The 27,143-nt window shown below is 41.7% G+C and overlaps 1 protein-coding gene across 1 annotated transcript; it reads left to right on the top strand.

Annotated features, from left to right (window-relative positions):
• Window positions 1-25,673, top strand: LOC136499940 (uncharacterized). Its single transcript, XM_066495422.1, has 8 exons — window positions 1-326; window positions 428-586; window positions 1,734-1,842; window positions 2,074-2,312; window positions 3,044-3,132; window positions 24,690-24,887; window positions 25,356-25,433; window positions 25,516-25,673. Exons 1-8 carry the CDS (start codon window positions 1-3, stop codon window positions 25,671-25,673), a joined length of 1,356 nt encoding a protein of 451 aa, XP_066351519.1.
• The last annotated feature ends 1,470 nt before the right edge of the window (window positions 25,674-27,143 follow it).

Here is a 27,143-nt window from a genome sequence, read left to right as displayed (position 1 = left end):
ATGGGCAAATTCGTGAAGAAGGGCTATGGGGCAAGAAATAGAATAGATCATAATAAGGAGTATGTAAGGAGATGCTACAAATGCAAGAGCAAGGATCACGTTGTAGTGAATTGTCCCTACAATAGTGACAATGATGAGGATGAGAAGAAGACAGAAAAGAAGGAGAAGAAGGAAAAGAAAGAGAAGAAGATGACATTCAAGAAGAAGAAGGGTGGAGGCTATGTGGTCACTCAAGATAGTGATGGCTCATCAAAAGATGGTGATTCTAGTGATGATGGCAAGAAATCTCTCAAGAAGGCACTAGCAAGCATCGCCATCAACAACAAGCCTTCCATCTTCGACACTCCATCAACTTGTCTCATGGCAAAGACTACCAAGGTAAAATATAATGTGAGTGATAGTGATGATTGTGAAATGATGATTGTAGGAGTGATGATGATAAGGAGTACTCAAAGGAGGAGCTCATGGACATGTTGGAGCAAGTTTATACTTGCTTTGAGATGAAGAAAATGGATCACAAAGAATTGCGCAAGAAGGTCAAATCTCTTGAGGAATCCTTTGATGAACTCAATACCACTCATGAGAGGCTAGTGGATGCCCATGAGAAGATTAGAAAGCTCACTCTAAGCTTAAAAGGCTCATTCCTCTCTTCTTGAGCAAGCCAAGAAGGAGGTCATTGTGACTTGTGATGTGGGCTCTACATGTGATCTAATCAATGAATCTTTCTGTGAGCCTATTGTTGTTGCTCCTACTAACCCTTCTTGTAGCACTTCCACTTCTACTTGGATTGTGATAGAGCTAGTGAAGTATGGAAGAGATTGGAAGAAACCTATGAGGGCACACCGATGGTCAAAAGTGCCAAGTTGTACATTCTCAAGGACAAGTTGACAAGATTCAAGATGAAGGATGATGAGAGCATTCTGGATGTGTTCCATAGATTGCAAGTGATCATCAATGACTTGAAGGCTTTGGGTGAGAAGATAAATGATGATGATGTCTCTCATCAGTTCTTGATGTGCTTACCTCCAAGATTTGAGACATTGAGATTGATCATCATAAGAGGAGGATTAGAGGACATACCCCCTAACCAAGTACTAGGTGATGTCATGACATAAGAGATATACCATATGGAAAGGGAGGGGGTTGACAAGATGAGAAGAAGGATGAAAACAAGAAGAATAAGAGTGTAGCATTCAAGGCTAGCACCTCATCCAAGATCAAGGGCAAAGCAATGAAAGAAGAATCAAGTGGTGATAAAGATGCTAGTGACATTAATGATGAGGCCATGGCTCTATTTGTGCGCAAGATGGGCAAATTCGTGAAGAAGGGCTATGGGGCAAGAAATAGAATAGATCATAATAAGAAGTATGTAAGGAGATGCTACAAGTGCAAGAGCAAGGATCATGTTGTAGCGAATTGTCCCTACAATAGTGACAATGATGAGGATGAGAAGAAGACAGAAAAGAAGGAGAAGAAGGAAAAGAAAGAGATGAAGATGACATTCAAGAAGAAGAAGGGTGGAGGCTATGTGGTCACTTGAGATAGTGATGGCTCATCGAAAGATGGTGATTCTAGTGATGATGGCAAGAAATCTCTCAAAAAGGCACTAGCAAGCATCGCCATCAACAATAAGCCTTCCATCTTCGACACTCCATCAACTTGTCTCATGGCAAAGACTACCAAGGTAAAATATAATGTGAGTGATAGTGATGATTATGAAATGATGATTGTAGGAGTGATGATGATAAGGAGTACTCAAAGGAGGAGCTCATGGACATGTTGGAGCAAGTTTATACTTGCTTTGAGATGAAGAAAAAGGACCGCAAAGAATTGCGCAAGAAGGTCAAATCTCTTGAGGAATCCTTTGATGAGCTCGATACCACTCATGAGAGGCTAGTGGATGCCCATGAGAAGATTAGAAAGCTCACTCTAAGCTTAAAAGGCTCATTCCTCTCTTCTTGAGCAAGCCAAGAAGGAGGTCATTGTGACTTGTGATGTGGGCTCTACATGTGATCTAATCAATGAATCTTTCTGTGAGCCTATTGTTGTTGCTCCTACTAACCCTTCTTGTAGCACTTCCACTTCTACTTGGATTGTGATAGAGCTAGTGAAGTATGGAAGAGATTGGAAGAAACCTATGAGGGCACACCGATGGTCAAAAGTGCCAAGTTGTACATCCTCAAGGACAAGTTGACAAGATTCAAGATGAAGGATGATGAGAGCATTCTGGATGTGTTCCATAGATTGCAAGTGATCATCAATGACTTGAAGGATTTGGGTGAGAAGATAAATGATGATGATGTCTCTCATCGGTTCTTGATGTTCTTACCTCCAAGATTTGAGACATTGAGATTGATCATCATAAGAGGAGGATTGAAGGACATAACCCCTAACCAAGTACTAGGTGATGTCATGACACAAGAGACATACCATATGGAAAGGGAGGGGGTTGACCAAGATGAGAAGAAGGATGAAAACAAGAAGAATAAGAGTGTAGCATTCAAGGCTAGCACCTCATCCAAGATCAAGGGCAAAGCAATGAAAGAAGAATCAAGTGGTGATAAAGATGCTAGTGACATTGATGATGAGGCCATGGCTCTATTTGTGCGCAAGATGGGCAAATTCGTGAAGAAGAAGGGCTATGGGGCAAGAAATAGAATAGATCATAACAAGGAGTATGTAAGGAGATGCTACAAGTGCAAGAGCAAGGATCATGTTGTAGCGGATTGTCCCTATAATAGTGACAATGATGAGGATGAGAAGAAGAAAGAAAAGAAGGAGAAGAAGGAAAAGAAAGAGAAGAAGATGACATTCAAGAAGAAGAAGGGTGGAGGCTATGTGGTCACTTGGGATAGTGATTGCTCATCAAAAGATGGTGATTCTAGTGATGATGGCAAGAAATCTCTCAAGAAGGCACTAGCAAGCATCGCCATCAACAACAAGCCTTCCATCTTTGACACTCCATCAACTTGTCTCATGGCAAAGACTACCAAGGTAAAATATGATGTGAGTGATAGTAATGATTGTGAAATGATGATTGTAGGAGTGATGATGATAAGGAGTACTCGAAGGAGGAGCTCATGGACATGTTGGAGCAAGTTTATACTAGCTTTGAGATGAAGAAAAATGAGTGTAAAGAATTGCACAAGAAGGTCAAATCTCTTGCGAAATCCTTTGATGAGCTCAATACCACTCATGAGAGGCTAGTGGATGCCCATGAGAAGATTAGAAAGCTCACTCTAAGCTTGAAAAGGCTCATTCATCTCTTCTTGAGCAAGCCAAGAAGGAGGTCATTGTGATTTGTGATGTGGGCTCTACATGTGATCTAATCAATGAATCTTTCTGTGAGCCTATTGTTGTTGCTCCTACTAACCCTTCTTGTAGGACTTCCACTTCTACTTCACCTTTGAGTGATGGTTTCACTTGTGATGCCTCACTAATGGTGGGAAATGAGACCCTCAAGGAGGTGAATGAGCTCACTCGTGCCTTAGGCAATGTCTATGGTGGAGATGCCCGCTTGCTAAAGTGCTTGGGTAGCCAAAGGTTTTCTCTCAACAAAGAGGGATTATGCTATACCACTACTATAGATTGATTTATCACTATCGTCACTTTCACTGCCATAGCGATATAAGCGACGGTGTTATACTTCCACCGTTGGTTGGACCGATAGCGAGGCCTCCCAAGGAAGAAAACTAACAGTTGAAACTTCTACTACCGATGGTTTAACAATAGATGTGGTAGTGGTATTTTCTTTGTCGCATGAAAAGTCAAGCTGACTGGGATAGGAGTTATGCCACCGGCCCTACACGATCGTTTGGTGCATCGACAGTAGTAAATTTAGCGTGAATTATTTCCCCATTTCCCAACTACTCATAACACAGTTGCATCAAACTGCTCCTCTCCACTTCTCCTTCTTCAAGGTTGGCCTATTTAAGCCAGGGCTAGATGCGCTTCTTGGCAATCCACACACTCCTTCCTCCTTAGATATAGATAGATACAAAAAAGCTCTTGATCCAACCATCTATATTTTCTTCATCACCATGGCACTCCTTCTCCAACTCCTCCAATGGTAGCAACGGCATTGGGAGATGGCCTGCAAGATTGGGTACTACCAGCATTTAGCGCAGCGGGGGCTTCTCGATCTAGGTGCTAGTGGAAGTTTTGCGATTAAGGGGGTTCGCTTCGAGACTGGCTATAAGGATCTTTGTAGCCTTCTCTCAACCCACTAAAAGGTCCTTGTTTGGTTTTGGTAATTGAGTGACAACCTAGGTGGACTAATGTGTTTAAATGTGAGATACACAAGTGATTACTCCACAGGTACACTTATCTGAGCAACTCATGCCATGACGATGAAGATGTCTTGGATTTGTTGCAAGGCTCACACATTTGATGAAGGAGGTCATTGCATATGAGATATGACATTGAGTCATGTGACTAAGGTGGAGAAGATCAAGACAAGACTTGGCTTGATGGACCAGTTGCAAGCGTGAAGGGCAAGTTGGAGGCTTTGGAGCGGTGGACCACGTGGCAGCGAAGCTTGAGCAAGACTTGGCGTCGATGGACAAAGGCAACGGTGAAGAGCAAGTGATGTTAAGATCGATGAACCAATAAGGTCACGTGATGATATGAAGTGGATCATATCATTTGTTGATTGTGTTGGTGCATGTGTTGCATCGACATTGAGGAGATGGAATGGAATACGTAAGGCAAAGGTATATTTCTAGGGTATTTCATTTCACTGGTGATAGGTGTGTAGAGAAGTTTATGACTAGGTTTAGGATAGATGGCCATATTATCAAGAGGGGCAAACTTGTTTGCATATTGGTCATCTAGTGCCACTTGAGCGATCTAACTTTGTGACATTGCTAGGATCAAGTGGCGTGGTAAATTGAGTGATTAACTCCTTAGAAATGATTGTGAAAATGCTAACACACATACACATAGTGGTGTTGGCACATTTGCAAAGGAGGCATGGGTCTGGCGCATGATCGGACACTGGGGCGAGGAGAGGACCGGATGCGTAGACCTTGCGTCCGATCAGAGGTGACGTATGCTGACACAAACGTTCACGCGAGAAAGAAAGGAGCGGAGGCTAGGGTGCGTCTAGTCATGACTAACCTGACACGTCCAATCATGTTTCAGTGGTCTAGATCCTCTCTGGATCGCACCAGACTCTGGCAGTGGCGTGTCCGGTGCCATGTCTGGTCTTGTGTTGGCCGAGTGTGGTGTTGGTGGTCACTAACGATCATATCCGACCACCAATTACTATCCAAAATGGGAGAAATAAACATACTTTTGACACATATGCATATACTATTGACATAGTTCCCCTTGTATTGGATAAAACATGTTTTGCAGGACACACAAGTGGAAAACCAAACAAAAGACGCAAATCAAGAAGCGTAATGCAAAAATGCGCAAGAGAAATGAATAAAGAAGCCCACCTACACAACTTATCTGGGCAGAACTCCATCGAGGATGCGACCTAGGCCCAACCAGCAGCCCACCAGAGCAAGGCAGTGGTGAGTGGGCCAAGCCACCGCACCTCCCCCAGCATGCCTTGGACCCACCTCACTCTGGTGATTGCATGCCGCCATGCTACAGTGGTTCCTATGTGTTTCCTATTTTTCCCATTCCAAACCGTCTTCACTTAACTATATAAGAAGGGGTGGAGCTCATTCTCAAAACACACATCATTCGAAGCTACACACCTCACCTCTCTCTACTTGTACTCTTTAGCTTTTAGTTCTTAGTAGTATTTGGGGCTAGCAAAGCTATCAAGGAGGGCTTGGCTCCTTGGAAGAAGAGTGACATCTTGGTATGAATAATGCTATGAAGAGTTCTTCCATAGTCATGCTCTCATATCATTTATATAGTAGTGCATATGAACTAGAGTATAGTTGTCTTGTTATAATCATGATATATGAACTAGCATATAGTTTGTGTGTTATGATCTTAATAACATGTGCATTTTCATCCTTAATCATTCATATGGTTTGTATGAGTAGAAGTAGAGCTAGGGTTGAGGTGATGGTTCATCGTTCCTTTGGGTTTGCCCATATTCTTGCTTGTCGATCCATAGGGTCGAAGTCCCGTGGGGATATGGGTAGTTTCTTTGTACACGGGCGTGGTGCTCGGGTGCACGGGAACCTTTGGATATGATGGTGCCCTCCGATTGAGGGGTAGGTGGCAGGTGGTGATAGCCATGTCTGTACCTTATAATCCCCCATGTTTGGATATTGTGTAGGAGTTTTAAAGTATCTCACGCTTGCTGGCAGACCAGTGCTCGGAGATCTCCTCATTCATCTTAAACTTAGTTATAACTCTAATCATATGACTTGTATAAGCATTAACTGTTCTTTGCATGTCTATATTAGAACATGTTGGCTCCATATAGGAACATTCTTTTATTCTTTGTTTTCTCCTTTATCCTTGAGGTTGGCTCAAATGTGTGTCCACTATTGTTGATGGTCACTAACATCAATTATAGACCGTCAACATAACCTGTATTTATACTTAATTTCATCACCAAACATAGGTGTAACACCCTAGTGTTAAGCATTGCATTTGGCACTTGCATTTCATGAGCACAAGCATCATCCAAGCATTCATGAGCATGAGCATGTGAAGTTTCATTTCATTCACCTTCTCTTTATCACATGTGATGTTGCTTATATACTTACATATGCTTGTGATCATGTGTGACCAATGTGAAAAATGGTTGTGAGGTCACAAAAACACCTTAGAAATATCTAGGATGGTAAATAGAACAATATTTGTATTTATGACATGGGCCAAATTCGCATCCAAGTCATAGTTTACTCAAAATTTCATTTCACATGATACTACTTTGACTAGAGTTGAACTATAGCATAGAGGGTTTGCATGTTAGTGCACCCTTAATAAAAGTAGCAAAGAAATGTTGTTTTCAAACTTAGAAAATTTTGCTAAGTCATTAGCTGATTACAGTTTCAAAGTAGCACACTTGGGAGCTTTGTAACTTGCAAACCATGACGAATTAGATGTTACTCCCTAAAGCAAAGTTGGAGATCTCACATAGCTCTACAATTCGTATTAGGGAAGTTTTCGCTGAATAGAGCTCGTTTGGGAGTTGCATGTACACGAACTTACTCTATCAGTCGCCTGTTGCAGGCCTAAAAGCAGGGTAGCGCGACGTCGTGGCCGACCGGTCACAGGCCGCACTGCCATGTGGACACCATATGCTAGTGTTGGGCCCATGCGTCAGGCTAGGGTGGACAGCAAAGGGAGCCACGTCCCTACCTGCTCTCCACGTGCGCTCACTCTCCCCGCCTCACCTTGCCTCGCTCTCTCGATCGAAGCCGAGCAAAGCAAGCTGCCTCGCTTCTGCGCACCTCAGCCGTGCTTGTGCACCACCACCATCGCACCTCCAACCAATCCATCTCGCCCACAGCTTTGCCACCACCTCCTCTACCTCATCGTCCCACTAGCACCATCGTTTGAGCCCCGATAATGTGACGTTTCATGTCGCCGTCACCGCCATGGCCATGGAGCGCCATGGAGCTCTGAGCTCATCATGGCTAGCCCTATTTTCTGCTCCTCCTACCTCTTTCTCCCCTGGTCCGTCATTGTCTTAGGTCCAAATAGCTCATGTCGTAGTCGGTTTAACCGCTACTGCAGCCGCCATGCGGGAACGTGCAACCGCACCGCACGTGCCCACCATGACCGTGAGCTCAAGCTTGCCATGTCTAGCACCAACTAGACCCCATCGTCCCCCTCTAGCATGTGTTTTCGCATCTCCATTAACCCTAGCACCATCATCGAAGATGGAGATCTACCACCGACATCCGTCTCGTCGGAATGGTGACATCACCACCGTGCGCTGTGCGCCGCCACGCCGCCATGCATGTGGCTAGAGCTCCCCGCCGCTCTACCATGACCTAGACCTAACCCTAGAGCTCTACTAGGACCTCCTAACACTGTAGCCTCGCTCACCTAGCCATGTCGTCATCAGAGACGATGAACCTGCCACCGAGCACCTCCACCGAGCCGCCATGGTCGCTGACGAGGTAGCTCCGGTTATCCACCGGGCCAATAGGGCGTAGCTCAACACGACGGCGACAGCATAGCTTAGGCAGATGCGACAGCGGGTAGAGCAGCCAAGCTCATTGGACCTCGTTGTGCGCGCGAATCGTGTGCCAGAGCGCGGTAGCAGGAGGCTGTGGCCAGCAGCGTGGAGCCACGCTTGCGGTGTGCATGCACATGCAAATTGGGCGGCCAACGCAGCAACGTCGAGAGCCAAGCAAGGTGATTGTGCCCACACGCTGGCACCGTTCAAACACGTGACTTGCACGCTTTTTAAAGCTACTTAAAAGTCCTACCCGATGATCCAGTAGCTACACCACCTATTTTATGCTCGAGATGGTATGTCAAGCTACTAAAACAAACCTTAAGACCATACCACTACTTAACCCGATTCCCTTACAAAAATTGTCGAACTTAGCTTCGTCGAAGCATTTTCTAACTTAAGAAATTCAACTAAGTTCTTATCGTTTTCGCGTTGAATTTGATTTCCAAGCTATCAAGTATGCTAGCTATCGAATCCCATTCTCGACCGCAAGTATTTCACCGCCACCTACGAAGTTTGTACTACCAACTTTATCAAAGTTTTGTATATGCATTCTATAGCATTTTCTTTCAATAAAAATTCATTTAGAACCCTAAGTGGTACAACGCGACATGACACATAACAGTCGTTTCGCATTTCCGATGAACGTTTCAACTTACGTATATTGCTTTACACCCTATATTACACACATTTACACATAAGTATGATGCTCATGCAGTGTTTTAGAAAAAGATTATATAGTATAACACCGAGGGTGTTACACCCAACCCCTAACAATTTAATATATTGATCAAGGCCTTTATGCAATGTTAAATTGGTTCATCTAATCTTTTATCTATATGGGGTGAGTGATCTATATTGGTTCTTAATCTAAGCCATACAAAAATATTGGACAAAAAATCCTAAAACAAATAATGGGCCAAGATGAAAGAAATCAGCCCAAACAATGCTCCTGTCCCATTATAAGCCTGCTTGACACTACGTTGTTGTTTATTTCAAATGGCATATTCCTAGTAGTATCTAGAATCATTTTTTGTTATCACAAGTGTGTTGGTATTTCTTAATGCATACAGAAAGATTCCGTAAGCGCACAGAATTACCGTTGTAGCTTTCACCTGGAAGTATTCAGGGTATCATTTTTTCTACAGGGAACAGAGGTACTTCTAGCTAGTTCATCCAAGGACAACACAAGGATAGAGTTGGAAAGCATAGATATGGATTCCTATGGCTTTTGGGTCTAAGAGAAGATAAACTCTACTTCTACTTGCTTACTTCAGGCACTAGTGAACACCTAGTCTGCCAAGCGTTGCCAGCCTACAACACTATGTCATGCTCGAACATGGGGGATTACAAGGGACAGACAGGGCTATCACCACCTGTCACCTACCCCTCAATCATAGAGCACGAGGCAAACGAAGGTAGCCTCTAGCCTAGACACCATGTCTACGCTATCGACTACTACTCTAGCGTTGCGCAGGGTTATCCGACTTTATCAGGGCCCTCTACTAGAGTATTCATCACAAGGATGAATGATGAACCCGCAAACAAGTAAGAGTAAAGATTAACTAATCAAAAGACTTATAACTATAAGAACCACGAACACTCATTTAGCGGAAAGCTCCATTGAGGCACAAGTGTTCGTCGAGGTACAAGTTCGAGGAGACACCGACAAGCCTGGCGCTTCCATGTGCTCTCCCTCACATCTCTCCCAACTAACTCTACTAGCTATCTAGGGCCTAAGCCCTTGGAATGGTGTTCAAGTGTGGTGCTCTTCCTCCTTGGTGTGTTATTGAAATGAGGAGAGGGGAGTCTCCTTTTATAGGTGGAGAGGAGGGGGTCTTTGGAATATTGTCCATTCCCATATGGAAGGATCAGACCACCTCCTCAGCATTAAATTTATCGTCATCTATACCTAAACCGACCAACGAGAGACGGTATGAGGCAACCCATGAAGTTTGGGCCCAAACAGAGCCACTAGGTGTGCGGCCGCACCCCCACCAGGGCCAAATGAGGTGACCCTTGGTCTGCGCTCTCCATTAGGCTTCTTGATAATGCATGTAGTGGTGTTCCTATCAGGTTGGCTCACTAGGGGTGTGGCCACCCCCCTACTAAGGCCTTTGGGCCCCATCTTTCATGGGTGACCTTCTATTGACTTCTTAACTTTAGCCACATAGCTGCTTGGCCCAGTTTCTTTGGTTGAGTGGGCTTTCTCTTGGTTCCTTTGCTATGTGTAGGATGTAATGTGCTTTGCATGATTGCGTATTCTTGTCATATTTCCATGCTTTTCATGTAAGTCATCCTGCAAAAAGATAATTCACCAAAACTAGTGGAACTGGTGAGTTGTAAGTCCTATTTCTAGGTTTGGTGTTGTTTTTAGTGATTTTTATACAAGTGTTGGCGGTATAAAGTATGAGTTAAGGACCGCCCACAAAGTGGTAACTAGAGTCACATGTTTTTAAATGTTGATGTCATGTGGTGTCTAGTTTCTAAGTCTAGCTAACTATGGTTCTAAGGATGGATGTTTCAAGTGGTGTTCACGCTATCACTAACACATTAGCATCTCTTGGTAGTAGTAATCTTTGATGACAATACGGGTGTCTCAATCTTTCAATGGAGATGAATAACTTTGATTTGACTAGACAGATGTTTTGGAACCGACTACAACTATCCAGGGATGTTGCACCTTAACAACCAATACATCGACTCCAGCGGTTGTCACAATCAACCAACATACTAGGGTTATTCCTATAAGCAATCAAAGATCAAGTAGACAAGCACTAAACTGCCAAACAAGACATGAAGGATCTGATCTGATACACATGAATGTGGGGTTCTGAATCGACCAGAACAGATGGTCTAGCCGACACACATGTCTACAAGGAAGTAGCAGCCGCTAAACCCACATCAAAACAAAACCCAATCTATTATTGGTGACTCTAGACACATATAAGTAGATGGAAGGACAACCAAAGGGGTGTTGGGGTCATTCTTCAACCCAAGGACATGTCCCTATTGCACCCAACTTGATACATGGGCCATTGGGCCAAAATAGGGTGACGCAGCACCGTACGCAGAATAGGTCTCAACAAAAAAATGATGTTGCACCTAAATCTAGTAAGATATGGATATGAGTCTAGATCCTTTGGAAAGTAGACTTGATAAGATTTCTATGAAGTACTAGAATGTCCCATTCGGAGTCCGTATGAAGCCATGGTGACCGTTGCAAGTTGGTATTATTCTGTAGTCCGAATACAACATCCAAAACATGTTGGATTTGGCCTCTTTCTTTCCTTGGGCTAAAAGTGATGTGGTGGCCTGGTGGATGACATTAGGAATACTTGGACTTGGTCCCCAATCAAATTCATTGACCTTCCATTCTTTTCATATACAATCAAACATTCCCTTGATCCATGTAAGTAATTCTGAAAGGGGAAATGTACAAACTTAAAGGTTTAGCATCAATTCATTAAATCTATCAAATATATAATTCTTATAGAATGGTTGTAGCTTTGGTTTGGAAATGGTTAATGTGTTCATATCTGAGCTGGTTATGTCCTCAACACTCTCTCACAATTTTATATCCACGCATATGTGTAAAATTGAAGTCAAACCATTTGGGCACATATGTACGGGAAGCTACCTGATAAGGACACGCCTACGTTGTCCGAGAATTTGCTCAATCTTTCACGGTACGCACAAATATACTAAATTTGTAAGTGCATCTAGCCCTTTAATGGGTTTTGGTGAATTGAATGACAACACCATTAAAGGTCTAATAAGTTTGCTAAGTGTTGAACAGAAAATTGAGTTTATTGCATACAGTGTATATAGGTTCAACAAGAAGACAAACTTGATAATATTCCACATAATGTTCAAATCAAGGCCAAAATTGTGTATTATTGTGTTGAAAGATCAAGGAAACAATATAGTTCAAGAAAAAGACAACAATGTAAATGGAGTGGATGAAATGGTTTCTATGTTGTAGGATATTAAAGTATCATGAGAAAGCAAGCATATTTGGCAAATGGTAAATGAGACATGAGTTAATGATTTTGGATTAGTCTCAATAATGGCTTGCTTTGCATGAACAAGAAGAGTTTGATAGTGGATTCGCTTTGATCAAGGATTGAAAAATGAGTTAAGAATGCATAAGTGAAGAAATACCAAGCAAAGGTTAAATGATAAAGGACACAACTCATATTGGATATAAGTCGGTCTCTATCTTGGCTTGCTTGTATGGATAAAGATTTGGAAAATCACTTTGCATTGATTTGATCAAGCTAGAAGTATGAAGATAGATATTGAAGTGAGTGTTAGGAGTGTCAAGCCAAAAAAAGAGGACATAAGAAATCATGAATTGGCTTGACCACATTGATGTTGATTCATATATCTCAATCTATGTGAATCCAACTGAAGCTTGATTGATCTCAACATTCATATCTAGAAGATATTCAAGCAAGGATCATAATATTAATAAATTGGTTTTTCATTGGATACTTAATATGATGTGACTTGAGTATGGCTCGATAGGGTGAAGATAGCAAGGAAAGGGCTTTGAGAAACTAAGGGAAGGTGAAGGGCAAGCAATGGCTTGACGACTGAGGTACCATGGCTAAGGTGAAGAAGAGAGTACTTGTATTGAGTGGAGAAACTAATCAAGTTATGAGGAGTCATATTGTGTTGAGGATCAAATCATTAGTAGAAGTGACTTGAAGCCATGAGGTGAACTCATATATATGAAAATGGTTTAAGTCACATGCTCAAGGTATGTTTACTCAAAGAGAGGAGATAAAGTTGATTGCAACCCCTTATGAAGCGATTTAAGAAGAAATGGCATATAAATACATTGAAGACTCAAGTGGTTAAAATGGTTATATTCTCTTGATCTTGAGTATAGGTATGCCGTACTATTAAGAGGGATGCAATACGAATCATAGATAAGTCTCAAGTGCTCAAACTAACCAAACTCAAGTGCTAACATGAGAGAAACACATTAGCACAACACTTTCACTTGCTGATCTTGGGGCTTGTTCTTGGTTGGGCTGGATAGCGTTCGAAACAAGCTTTCTAGAAAGTTCAAGATCACTAAAAACGGAGTTCGAAATAAAAAGTTATGGTGTTTTTCGTGAGGTGACCTGCGTTGTTTTCAGAGCTGCGGCAGTGGTGCGAATTTTCGCACCAGTGCTGCATCGCGGCAGTATCGTGGGTCGGCGCAGCAGTACCGCACCTATACAGGTCATAACGACTTGTTTTTGAACTACAACGGCTAGTTTGTGTGGGGTGTGTATCAATACTCATCCCACGTTTTCTGGTGAGGCTGCTGACATTCATATCATCAAAGACACATCCCAAGCCTTATGAGAGCTCTCCCTAACCCTCTCTTTGTGAGATTGAAGTTCTTAGTGAGTGATTAAGTGTTGGGGTGAGAGATCAAGCAAACGAGAGCAAGTCAAACCTTGAGCACTTGTTGGGTTGCGTTAAGTATTCATTGCGCATTCGTTACTCTTGGAGGTGAAGCCTCCTAGATGGCTAGGCATCACCCGGTGAGCTCCCATGCTTATGGTGAGCCACGGGAAAGTTTGTGTTACCCGAAGGTCTTAGTGGAAACCTCAAGCACAACCTCGGTGTTGGACTTGAGAAGAGAATATGGTTAAAAGAGACCCAAAGCCTTTATGGCTTCCTCAACAACGTGGAAATAGACAAGCTTTGGTGGCGAGCTGAATCACAGGATAAATCTTGTATCTTGTCCCCTATGTATTGATTTGCATTATGTGTGTTCCGCTCAATCTACTTGGTTGTACGTGTTTGTGAGTGCAGGTACTTAGTGGACTTACTATTGGACATCTCCAAGTTTGGTTTGAGTTCGGGTCGAGCTTGTTTATAGGCGCGGCAGTGCTGTACTTTCAGTGAGACAGTGTTGCGGTATGGCAGTGCTGCATTTCAGTGAGGCAACGCCGCACTTAGAATTTAACTTTAGCTGCGAGTTTGTTTTAAACAGACCCCCCTATAAGCGACATCAAGGTCTTTTCAGAATCACTGGCCCTGTTCGCTTTAGCTTATTCAAAACTACTTTTCAGCTATGAAATAGTATTTTTCTCTCAATATTTCAGCATAAACCAAATTTCAGCATCAGCGAACAGGGTGCCTTTCAATTTATCAAACAGACTTTTCAGACAATAAATAATGTCCAGTAACTAAAATCCTGTCAGACTAACGTGAACAGCAGCAAAGCAAATCCGCAATAAAGTCCATATATTATTCAGGGAAATCGATATCAACCTCCTTCAGTCATGACACCAGGCTATTGCTTGAGATTAATGTAATCAGATAATACAAAACAGTATAGCAGCAGCACAGGAACTTAATTGCAACGCTCTCGACCGCAACACAATAAAAATATCAGTTGATCTTCACACCTGACACAAGCACGTTTTTTTTATAAAGGATAGTTTATATCCGGCTTCATCTACCTCAGGGTAGAATCAGGCCAATTATTATAAAGTTCGGTACAGCGACCAGCACACAATCCATAGGGATCACAAGCTTACAAGTAGACACTAGAACAACAAAGCAGGAAGTAAAGTTCTGACTAACGAGACCAATAAACCTAGTTGATAACCATCTATTGGAATTAAAGAAGTGCAATGCTGATGTCTCCAGATGCTGCCCAATAAGAATCAGCTGATCCTATAGATCATTACGCCGTTGCAACCTTACCCATTGCCGTAGCCAAAGGGTTCCCCTGAATAGCACCTGCAAAAAAGTTTTTGGTCTGTATTTGTCAAAAACTACTTCGTTTCTTGTTAACCAGATTGTCCAACATAAAGTTGACGCTGTATTTAATAACAATGAATTATGTATATTACCACCCGCCTTAGACCAATTAACAAATAAATCATGTATACTGAGGGAGTGATAACCCAAATATCAAGTGTACAGCACGCCACAAGAATTTAGCATAATAACATTGGAAAAAAATGTGTTGAATAGTTTCTGGATGGTGACAGAAGCAATATTTCGTATCACCATTCCAACTTCGTTGTGCAAGATTGTCCTTGGTTAAGATCACACCTCTTTTTAAATACCACAAGAATATTTTTATTCTTGAAGGAATTTTGATCTGCCATAAATCTTATGACACTCTGACCTTATTGTTAATTAGTGCAGCATACATAGATTTAACAGAAAATGTACCAGATGAATGTAATGCCCAAACAAACACATCCCTTTCCCCCTGTAAGTTCACATCTTGTAACGAGACAACAATTCTATGCCAATCCCTTATATTTCTACCCCCTAAATTCCAGCGAAAGGAAATGTTCAGCGGGATTGATGCAAGTATAGTTGCCACAGAATCCTGCTTTCTTCTCACAATATTGAACAATGAGGGAAATTTATCTTTTAATGGTTGGTTTCCTAGCCAGGTGTCCATCCAAAAACAAGTTTGTGACCCGTCTTTTACTTTGAATGAACCAAAAGTCATGAAACTATCTTTTACATTCATCAGTCATTTCCAGAAGTGAGAGTCAGTGGGCCTTTTGGTACAGCTCCCTATAGTTTTATCTTTTATATATTTATTTCTCAATAATTCTTGCCACATGCCATCCTCATTTAACAGCTTGAAGAGCCATTTACTCATTAGGCATTTGTTTTGTAAATTCAAATTATGTATGCCTAAACCACCCTATATTTTTTGTTGGCAAATAATTTCCCATTTGGCTAGTCTATATTTTCGCTTGTGATGGTCACTTTGCTAGTAGAATCTTGATCTAAAGCAGTCGATCTTTTCTAATACTCCTTTTGGGAGTTCAAAGAAAGACATCATAAACATCGGTAAGCTAGAGAGCACCGAGTTTATTAAGACCAAGCGACCTCCTAAAGAAAGCATCTTACCTTTCCATCCGCTAAGCTTGTTTTCAATTCTGTTCTCTATTGACTGCCAATCTTTATTACTCAGTTTCCTAGTGTGCATAGGTAAACCAAGGCACCGAAAGGGAAACTTACCCACCCCACACCCAAACAACTGCGAATAGAAAACCTCATGCTCTTTTGCTTTACCAAAATAAAATATTTCGCTTTTATGAAAATTAATTTTGAACCCCGAAAGTTGCTTAAACGTGCTTAGTATCAATTTCATGTTTACCGCCTTCTCAACATCATGGCTTATAAAGATCACTGTGTCATCCACATATTATAGAATAGACAAACCATCTTGGACAAGATGAGGAATGACCCCTTCTATCTGGCCTGCTTCCTTAGCCCTAGCAATTAGTATAGCCAACATGTCTGCCACCATATTAAATAGTATTGGAGACATTGGGTCACCTTGCCTTAGGCCTTTTTTTGTCTGGAAATAGGAACCAAGTTGGTCATTCACTTTAATGTTTACATTTCCTCCCTGTGTAAACTGATGTATCCAAGAACACTACTTCTGAGAGAATCCTTTCATCGCTAAGGTTTGTTGTAAAAAGTTCCATTTTACTTTATCATAAGCCTTTTCAAAATCTATTTTAAAGATTATTTCATCTTGCTTTTTCGAGTGGAGTTCATGAATCGTTTCATGGAGAATTACTGTGCCCTCCATGATGTTTCTTCCTGGGCGGAAAGCAGTTTGTGTTGGTCTAATGATCTTCTGGGCAATAGTAGACAGTCTATTAGTCGCAACTTTGGTAAAGATCTTAAAAGAAACATTCAACAAACAGATCGGTCTATATTGTTGAATGACTTTTGCATCTTTCTTCTTTGGTAACAGAATTATAGTACCAAAGTTGAGACTATTCAAAGGTAGAGTTCCCTCATAAAATTCCATAAAGAGAGCCATCAGATCGTCTTTTATTAAATCCCAGAAGACCTGATAGAACTCCGGTGGAAAGCCATCCGGTCCTGGTGCCTTATTGTGTTGCATCTGGAACACCGCTGCTCTGACCTCAGACTCAGAAAACACATCAGTTAGAAACTTCTTTTCCAGATCAGAGACTTGAGGTATGTCTTGGACCTGGTGCTCCTCCAACACTATAGAAGAGCTCTCCGGGGGACCAAACAGGTTTTTATAATAGTTGGTAATATGTTGTTTTAGTTGAGCATCACCTTCTATTATATTGTTGCCATCCTCCAATTGGAAAATACGAGTTTTTCGATGCCTACCATTAGCCAATAGATGATAATATTTAGTATTAGCATCACCCTCCAGTAGATGTTTTACCTTTGCCCTTTGGTACCATTTAATTTCCTCTTCACGCAGCAATTCAGCCAATCACTCATTTAACACATGTTTAAGATTTAGTTCCGTCTGATTAAGCAAAGATATTTCTGCCTTCTTGTCTAGCTCATCGAGTTTGTCTAACTGTTCCTTTTTTCCTTCTTATAAGCCCCACTCACATTTTTTGCCCAGCCTCTGAGGTACTGGCGAAGTCTCCTGATCTTCGCCTGCCACCTCTCTAATGGGCTGCCTTCCACAATCACACTAAGCCAAACATCTCGCACCATGTCACAAAAACCATCCCTAAGCAACCAACCCAATTCAAATTTGAATTGGGGTTGGTAAGCTGAAGATGGACTATTTGTGCTAAATAACAGTGAAGTGTGGTCAGAAATGTCTCTGCTCAAAGCAACCACAGTTGAAAGCGGATACTTAGACTCAAAATCCGTACAAACTAGAATCCTATCTAGTTTCTCAAAGGTCTGATTTTGTACGCGATTAGCCCAAGTAAACTTTCTTCCTGTCAGCTCTAATTCTCTAAGATTTAGCATGTCAATGACTGCATTAAACAGAAAAGGTCATCTATCACTATAGTTTTCATTGTTTTTCTCATCCGGACTACGAATAATGTTAAAATCATCACCTATAACAATAGGTAGGGCATCTTTTGAACATACTCTAACCAGCTCGGATAAGAATTGCGTTTTTAGATCTAATTGAGCAGGGCTGTAAACCGAGATTAAATTAAATTTAAAATCAAGCAAGGAGCAAAACACCACGAATTCAATCTAGCGTGATATCAGAAACAAGAAGCAGCACGGACATATAATCGAGATGTGTCACGACAGATCAAATATCAGCAGTAGCAATACCAATGATATGATAGAGAAATCGGCTTACGATTGATGCACTCGACATAAATCAACGAGGATCCGGAAACACCACTAAAGTTTCTCAAGCAACAGCTCGACGAAGAATAACTCTTAAGATAAAATCCAATCTGATCTGTTACATGCAGCTACTGGGCAACTTTATACGCACGCAGGTGTGGACTCATGGCTAACTCGATTTGGTTCAGGCCCACACAACCAAAGCTCGATTTGGTTCAGGCCCACACGCAAACAAAGGCACATGTATGTACCTTTACATGCATCAGCCACTGACTTATACATGCCTAAATTAAATAACCAAATTGACTCCACCTTGACTTATTAGCTAAGGTAAACGCGTGACTAACCTGCTGAACATATATATAAATTATTCAGTAGCTAGCTTTGCTAATCACGTCCCTGTTTAGAACTCAAGAAACGCCATAATTAAGTTGGCAGCAGCTCAGAGGATCTCGACATGCATACAACCAATGCTGATAAATTTCCTTGCCTTCCTTTTCTCATCTTTTTCCGATAATAAAGCACCTCTGAACAATATATTTGATGGAAGACCAGATGTAGTAAATTTGGCCATGTCGTCGCTATTTTTCTCATCAAAAGGAATAGCTCCAAATTGAAGCGATTTCAAAGAGTTACGAGCTATCGTATTTGAAACAACACAAGATTTTCCTGCTGGTATATTTTGAGGAGTCATGGGCTCATCACTACCATTATCAAGGTGATTTTTGGGAAGCCCACAAACCAAAGAGCCATTGGGGCAAAAGTTGTCAGCTCTACGCACTCACCGGATTAATCCGGTGGTAGCACCGGATCAATCCGGTGACTTTCCAATGGTCGAATAGGAACTAGCTATTAAAGTCCAATGGTCAAGTTCACCCTAACGCCTAGCACCATCAATCCGGTGACCCCTTTGAATTTTCCTGGTCGATGAACAGTGCTACAACATCATCCATTGGTCCCTAGGGCTGACACCAAATCAATCCGGTGCCTAACCCTAGGTACAGTCAGGTCAACCTTGCGGCTTTACAACATAGCGCATAGTCTAGTGCCTTCTGCCAGGCCACATCGGATTAATCCGGTGCCTACAGAAAGGCATCAATCAGCTCCTTTTCAACTCTTTTTTAAATGTGCTAAGTCCTATATGTGTCTGAAATATGTGCAAGTGAGTTAGCATTTTAATATACTTTTCAAAGGGTTTTCACTTGCATCTCACCACGTCACTAGGTCTAATGCATTTGCAATGTATTTTCACCAGATGGCACTTACATAACCGATTTGACTTTAGAGCTTCCCTCTTAATAGTACGGCTATCTTTATTTATACTTTTGCCTTCACACTATAGGGTTTTGTTTTTCTCTTTCTTCTTTTTCAAGTGAGAGGTCGCTCCAATTGGATTGATCACTCTTCATCCATCTCCAAGCTTTGCTCTCCATCTTGGTATAGACCTAACCTAGCTTAATCACACACTTAGCAAAAGGTTAGTCCACTAGTTGTCTCAATTACGAAAACCCAACATAGGGCTTTCACTCATGCACTTAGCCCCACTCATCAGCCTCACTCATACCCTCCATGCATTTGGTCTATTAGACCACTCTCTCCCTCTACCTCTAGTCATCATGTCCCTGAAAGCCGGTCCTTAGAATAGTAACCCATAGGGCAGCAATCATCCAAGCCTCACTTGCCCACCTCTCTTCCTCTCTAGAATTGTTGTGTACACTTGATGAAATGAACACAAAAGATTATTCTAGCATATTCTTTTACCAAAAAATGCCACGAATCATGAAAAATCCAAGAAATTATTTTGAACTCATTGATGCCTTTTTCACACCTTATCTACCACAAATACTTCTCAAAAGATATTTTTCTCTAGTTTCGATACATTGAAAACATCCTTTTGTGGTACCTAGAAAATTACCCTTTACATATATTAATCCCATAAAATTACCAAAAAATAAATAAAAAGTAACATCTGGAAAACATTTCATACCATTTCTAGTTCAAATAAATACCTTTTTCATCTAAACCCAAGCACATCAAGTTTTGAACATCCAATAACCACACGATAAAATTTTATATCTCCTATGTACAACCCAACCCAACCCTCCCCCAAAAAAAACTTTGTTTATCGCCTCATACCAACCTAGCCACTACCAACAACTCTCTCTCTCTCTCCACTTCCAAGTGAAGTGTGAGCCCTCTAGCTAATTTATAGTCACACAACAAAAATACATTGAACCTTGCTTCCTTTGTACCTTTAGGCAAGGTAAACTTCGCTTACAATTGATATCCATGCATTATGTACCCTAAATTTGTTCAAACCTTGCAACCAAACAAATACCCTTCCCACTATACCCTTTATTTGTCGTTTGAAATATTAGTTTTGAATTGTTATTAGAAAACTTTGGGAAACCCAGTTTTAAAAACTTGGTAGGTTTTTTCAAAAGAATTTTTGGAAATAAATTTAGGTGGAAAACTCCATAAAATCTCAAAATCCCTTTCGACCTAAAATGTTCACATCTTTCTTTTGGAAAAAAATCCCTTTACCTCTCCAAACTATATATCACCGTGTTTTCCTCCTCGGACATCTATCCCGCCTCCCTCCACCACCATTTAAAATACCTCTCTACCCCTAGTTAGAAGTGGTTTTCAAGGCAGTTTCTTCTTTTCTAGTTTAAAAATTTTGTAAAAATCTAATAATACTTTTAAACCACAAAAAAATATCTAAGCTCATAAAAATTCTAGAGATATATTGGGACACACACGACAAACCTAGATAAAATATTTAGAGCTCGTGGAAGTATCTTTAAAAGCTTCTGAAAATTATAGTTATCTGTAGAAGAATGGGCAAATTCCTAGAAAAATTTAGAAAATTTCATGGGCTCCTAATTTTTAGAAGTTTAGAGACATTCTTTGTCGTTTAAAAACCTTATATCATGTATTTATCAGATTTATGAAAATATGGAACGGACTTAAAAAAACACTTGTAACCCAAGCAAGGGGTAATTTAAATGGTTTTAAGGGTTGAGGCCTTGAGGGGGGTTAAGATGTCCTGTTTTGAAGTTCATGAAGAAAAATCAGATCAAAAAGTTAAAATATACTCCATCCGTCCAAAAAAATGCAATTATGGGATCCGTGCTAGTCAACTTTGCTCAACTTTGACCAAGTTTATAGTAAATAGTATTAGTATTTATGTCTTCAAATAAATTCATGATGAAAATATATTTTATAATTAATCTAATAATACTTATTTTGCATAAAAATGTTAGTACTTTTTAATATAACTTCAGTCAAAGTTCAAATTGGTTGACTCCTCGATAAGTGAGAACTGTATTCTTTTATGGACGGAGGGAGTACTTCTCTCTCTTTTCTTTTCTTTTTTTTCATGATGAGGAAGTTATTTTCTTTTCTATTTGGGAAACCTTTCTCTTTCTCGCTCTCCCTCTCTTTTTCCAGCCTAGCAGCCCGATGCTCTATTTTTTGCATCTTCATTTTCTCCTTTTCCCGGCCTGCCTCCTCTCTCGGGCCATGCCAGCGTGCGAGCGCACCTTCCCTCCGGGCCAAAACTGACTTAGCCGGTTAAGCGCATGCGCCACTGTCAACGACCTCGCAGTAATCGGTAGATGCACGACACGACAAGGAATCTGCCGTGGACCGTGGCCCACCGCGCTCGAAAGCAACAGAAGAACGAGTGGAAGAAAATAGAGGCCTCGTTCGGCTGGTCGAGTTCGTGGCTGAACCGGCTGGAGCTGGTTGGACCTCGTGGCCCAGGCACTGACTAGCCGTTCGGCTGCTCTACAATATTCAGGCTGCCGCCATCCTACTCTCTCTCCCGTCTCATTCGGTCGCGCGCTTAGGGTATCCACCACTCCTAGCTACCGCCATCCTCACTCACTCTCCCATCTCGCCTTCGCCCGCGTCGTTGGTCCCTCATCGCCGCTGAACGCCATCCGTCCTAAACCCCTCCCATCCCTTTTTTCTAGAGAAGGAAGGCGACATCCACACGGGCCGCCTCACTGGTTCTGGTTCGGTGTCGCCTTCTCCGAGTCGTAGCCATCTTGCCAACCAGATCTAGCCCATCCGTCGCCACCGGTGGCAGATCCGCCTTCCACGGCACCGGATCCGTCACCTCCTCCTGCTTCTGCCCTCCCTACAATGGTATTTTTGGTATGCTTCCCTCTTCTGCTATCCCATTTTGTAGGCCGCTATCAGATCTGCTGGGTTAGGGTTGCAAGTTTTTTGGTCCGAGGTGTGGATGTCGAAGTAGAGACGGATTGATAGGGACACATTGTCCTTGCACATCCGTTGCATTGAGGGTTAGCATAAACTCCATTTTTTTAATATTTTCATTTACACTTGCCTCCCCTAGTTTGTCATGTAGTCCAATGATGGATGAGTTGTACATCTGTGTCTTGATACTCCTGCTTATGCCGTCAGTCAATAAGCAATATGCGGATGTGCCTTTGACTCAGTTTCAGTAGGAAAACAATGAAGTGTTTGAGCCTATAGTTTACCAATACATGTTGGTTTGATGATTCAAATGCATAGAGTTGTATACATCCAAGCATCCATTGCATTTAGATAGGTTTCACCAGTAGAAATGATAGCATGTATGCGTCATTTGACCTATTCAGTAGTTGTTCCGGACTACTGCTGATCGGTGGTCTGTTATTTTACTGATTACAATTACTGATGCTAAATGTGAAAGCCTGAACTACTGATGTGGTTACTTCTTTTGTTACAATTTCAGTTATTAGGTTACTTCTTTTGCTACTTCTATAATCTGTTGTTAGTACAGTATACATATAGTTCCTATTTAGAATTTATACATTTACATGGGAGTACTTTGTTAAGCATTTAGCTCTGACAGGGGAACATGTTTATCATGTAGGTGTGGTCTTTCGAAGTATATATATTGGCACCGTCGTCAATAGGTTCCTGCTCCTCGCCGAAATCCCCCCAAAACAATTTGCGTTCCAAGCGCGTGAAGCGAGAAATCAAGGCAAGTACACAATTCTGTCCATGGCATCGTATTTTAGCTATTTTGTTCAATCCTTTAGTTTTTTTGGTACCATTAGTATGTCCAGCCACAAACGATAATAGCCCTTCCACGTTCCAACAGATGCCTCCAAAGCGTGCAACTTGGACCGAGGATGAAACCAAGCTGCTGCTGGACCTTTGTTTTCAAGAGAAGGAAAAGTGTAACTTCACTCAGCAGGGTCTCACCTCTGGTGGCTGGCACAACATTTACACTTATTTCCCCTAGTTTGATAAGAGACAATGCAACAATAAGCTAGGATACCTAAAAAGCCTACCAGACATGGAAAGATGGGCTGACATCCACTGGGCTTGGGAGGAACCCATGTATGGGCGCCATTGATGCTCTGAGTACTGGGAAACTCAAGAAGGTTCCCAGCACATGAACTTGGTATGTTATCTTGTTAACAGTTCCGATTACATCGGTCGCATTGTTTAACATTATGTGCTCCTCTTGTATTTTTAGGATGGTAGTTAGCCTGAGGTCCTCCGTGGTAGGCAACCTCCTTTCCTGGACCAATTAGAGGCACTGTTTGGGGACCGCAACCGGAACACGGGCTGCTTTGTGTCTGCTGGTGGTATTCGGGAGTCAACACCTCCTGCTGCCTTGCGTCAGCTAGACTTAGGCGGCCCATCTAGCTACCAGTATGGTTCGAAGAGGGACATCATGGATCATGTTGTCAACAACCCAAAGAAGAAGAATTGCAATGTGGGGAGTACATTGCCCGGTTGTTTGAGAGCATTGCTGCAAGGAGCTCATCAAGGGATAGAGAGCGGACCCGTGAATAGGTGGAGGTAGACAAAGTTATGCAACTTTTATGAGATGACGATGTGCCAGCCGCTTCAGACATGTTCTTCTTGGCAACAGATTTGTTCAATAACTCAGTGCCCTGGTGGGTGTTCAAGAATCTGCTGACATCCGAAGAACATATGGCGTGGCTGACATATCAAATGAACAAGAACAATAAGTAGTTCAGCAGCTGAGATGTTGAGTTTGGTGTGAAGCAACGGTGGCATTTGAGTGTCGTCTTTTATCCTTTACATTCATTGTTGTCCTAGTTGTGTTGAGGTTTCATGTCTTGTAACGGGGCCTTTGCCCAAAAACCATGTGTTGTATTTTTTTCTAGAACTTGATATCAGTTGTGTGATGCGATGTATTTGTTTGAGCTGCTAGTCATGACTTGGTTGTTGAAACTATAAATTATTTCATTGTTAATAGATGCTTTAAAGTGTTTTATGTTTTAACACATCATAATGGGGTACTTTTGTTGTAGGTACATCAGGGACTAGATGTAGAGGTCATCAGTGATCGACAAGCTTTAAGGTGTGTATGCCTTTTCTAGTTTTAGTGTAATACAGTTTAGCAACTAGGATGTTGAGTTTGATAACATCTCATATGCAGTTATAGTTCTAAGTTGCAATGTGCTTACCAATGATGGTTTATACTTTTGCTTGGCAGCATTTAGGGGCATGGACAATAGTGATGAGGAAAGTCAGAATTCAAGTGAGATGAGCTTCAATGAGGTGGTTACTGCAGCTATGGCTGCAGGCATTGCAATTGCGGACATGCTGCAGGTACCAACACAAGGTAACCCTTATGTCCTAGTGCCTGAGCCTACTGGAAGACAGTGGGTAGAGAACCTGTTGTCAGATGCTGGTAGGTGCTATGAAAACTGCCGAATGCGGCCTAAAAATTTGGTTAGGTTGCATAGCATACTACATGATAGCTATGGGCTAAAAGGCAGTAGGGAGCTTGAATCAATTGAAGCTTTAGCCATGTTTCTATGGGCATGTGGTACAAATCAATGCCAGAGACAAATGCATGAGAGATTTAGGAGGAGGTTGGGGACATGTAGCAAGATATTTTCCCATGTTCTAGCTGTGATGACTAGATTTGCAAATGACATAATTAGGCCTAGGGACACTAGTTATTCAGTAGTGCCCACTGAATTGGTAGAGTACTCGCCATTTTTTGATGGATGCATAGGCGCCATGGATGGCACTCACTTAGATGTCATAGTTGATCAAGGAGTCCGTGATAACCACATTAATAGGAAAGGAAGGACAACCCAAAATGTGATTGCGGTCTATGACTTCGACATGAGGTTCACATATATTGGGGCAGGGACAGAGGGTTCTGCACATGATATGCTGGTCAAAAGAAAGGCAGAGGCTGATGCCTCTTTCCCACATCCACCGTCAGGTTAGTTGAACTTAGATAATTTGGTTGTGTAAGGCTGTAGCTAATTGAATGCTAACTGTTCAGTTGCTGTGAATTTATGCAGGCCACTATTACTTAGTGGACTCCGGTTACGCACTTCGCCCCGGGTATCTAACGTCGTATCCAAATAAGAGGTATTGGGTGAAGGAGTTCGAGACAAGGGGGCAACAGATGCGCAGGAGGTGTTCAACCGGTATCATTTCAAGCTGTGAAATGTCATAGAGAGGACATTTGGGGCAGCGAAAGCAAAGTGGCACATGTTGAAAGACATACCTTACTATCAGGGGACCAAGCAAACCCAGATAATTATTGCTCTTTGTGGACTGCACAACTATGTGCATGAGCTGGAGGGTCAACATCAACAAGTGCGGATCAGGCAGGCGCTAGACCTTGGCCCTTTGGGTCAAGTGGCAGCTATGACATTGGGAGATCCTAATGACATGGAACATGTCCGCGAGTGGATAACATATGGACTGCCACTCCTTGGGAAGATAACGTAAGTGAAACAATTTCGTTTTGTGGATGTTATAACATAAGTCATGCATTTTTCAGTCTGGCTGCCTAGTATGGGTCTAATGAGGATATGTTCACATGCAGGTGAAGTAACTGCCTACATGGTGCAACAGGGCCATTTCTAAAAATTTGCTTGAGGTATTACTAAGAAAATCGTTGTCCAATATCTATGCTTCCTTAGTCTTGTTTGTAATATGACAACTGGATGGATAAGTCATGATGCACACTAGACATACTTAAACCATGTGCAGTTTTTTAGCATTACCAACATTTACATGTCTGCTCTGTTGTCGACACATAAGATTGGTCAATATCTGTACTAGTTGGGCATCCATAGACATGAGATTTGGTTGGACATTGCTTGTTATTGTCTAAATAAAACTAATGGAATGCATGCACTGCACTATTCTTAGTTGTATTTTACTTTGCTTTAGCACGGGAGCACACCTCTCTTGTGTAACATGGTTGCAGGAATCAGGATAGACAAGGTAGTGTAGGTTCCAGGATATATCAAGTTGAGGCATTGGCATTGTGGTCCTCGCTTGATGCCAGTTAATCTATTTCAGTTTCAGTAACCGGTCACATTAGTATCAAACAAATTGGTTGATATGGCAAAAGATTCAAATTTGTTAACTGATGAGTGGTAACTTTCCCACAGGATGACTACACTGAGTGCCTTCTTTTGTGTCTTATGAAGTACTGCAGAGTAGAAATATGTTGGTTTGAGTTCTCTTTAACCATTACAAAACCCTAACAATTGCTAACTTCAACTGTAGCTGCAAGCAGTGTAATGAATTAATCTTATGTTGCTCATTTCCTTCGCTTCTTGTTTTTGTCCAGAGGAAAACTGGTGGGTTCATTCCTTGTTGCTACGATTGAACAAGTTGGAGCTCAGTCATCTCTAGAAGCTTGATGTATGTTTAGGAATTCTTTTTGTTTCAGCTTGTATCTGAAAGCTGTTGTCGTTTCAGAGCTGATCAACTTGATGCAGGTTTAAGAAAAAAATTTGTTTCAGCTTGTATCTGAAAGCTGTTGTCGTTCCAGAGCTGATCAGCTTGATGCATTTTTAGGAAATCTATTGTTAGTACACTATACATAAAGCTGTTGTTGTTCCAGAGCTTATGCAGTTTGGGTGAAATTATGTGCTGCATCAGCTAGATGCATGTTTAGGAAATTATT

The sequence above is a fragment of the Miscanthus floridulus genome, chromosome 13 (genome assembly GCF_019320115.1).
Source record: "Miscanthus floridulus cultivar M001 chromosome 13, ASM1932011v1, whole genome shotgun sequence".
NCBI classification, from domain to species: domain Eukaryota; kingdom Viridiplantae; phylum Streptophyta; class Magnoliopsida; order Poales; family Poaceae; genus Miscanthus; species Miscanthus floridulus.
This window is presented reverse-complemented; position numbering and strand designations above follow the sequence as displayed.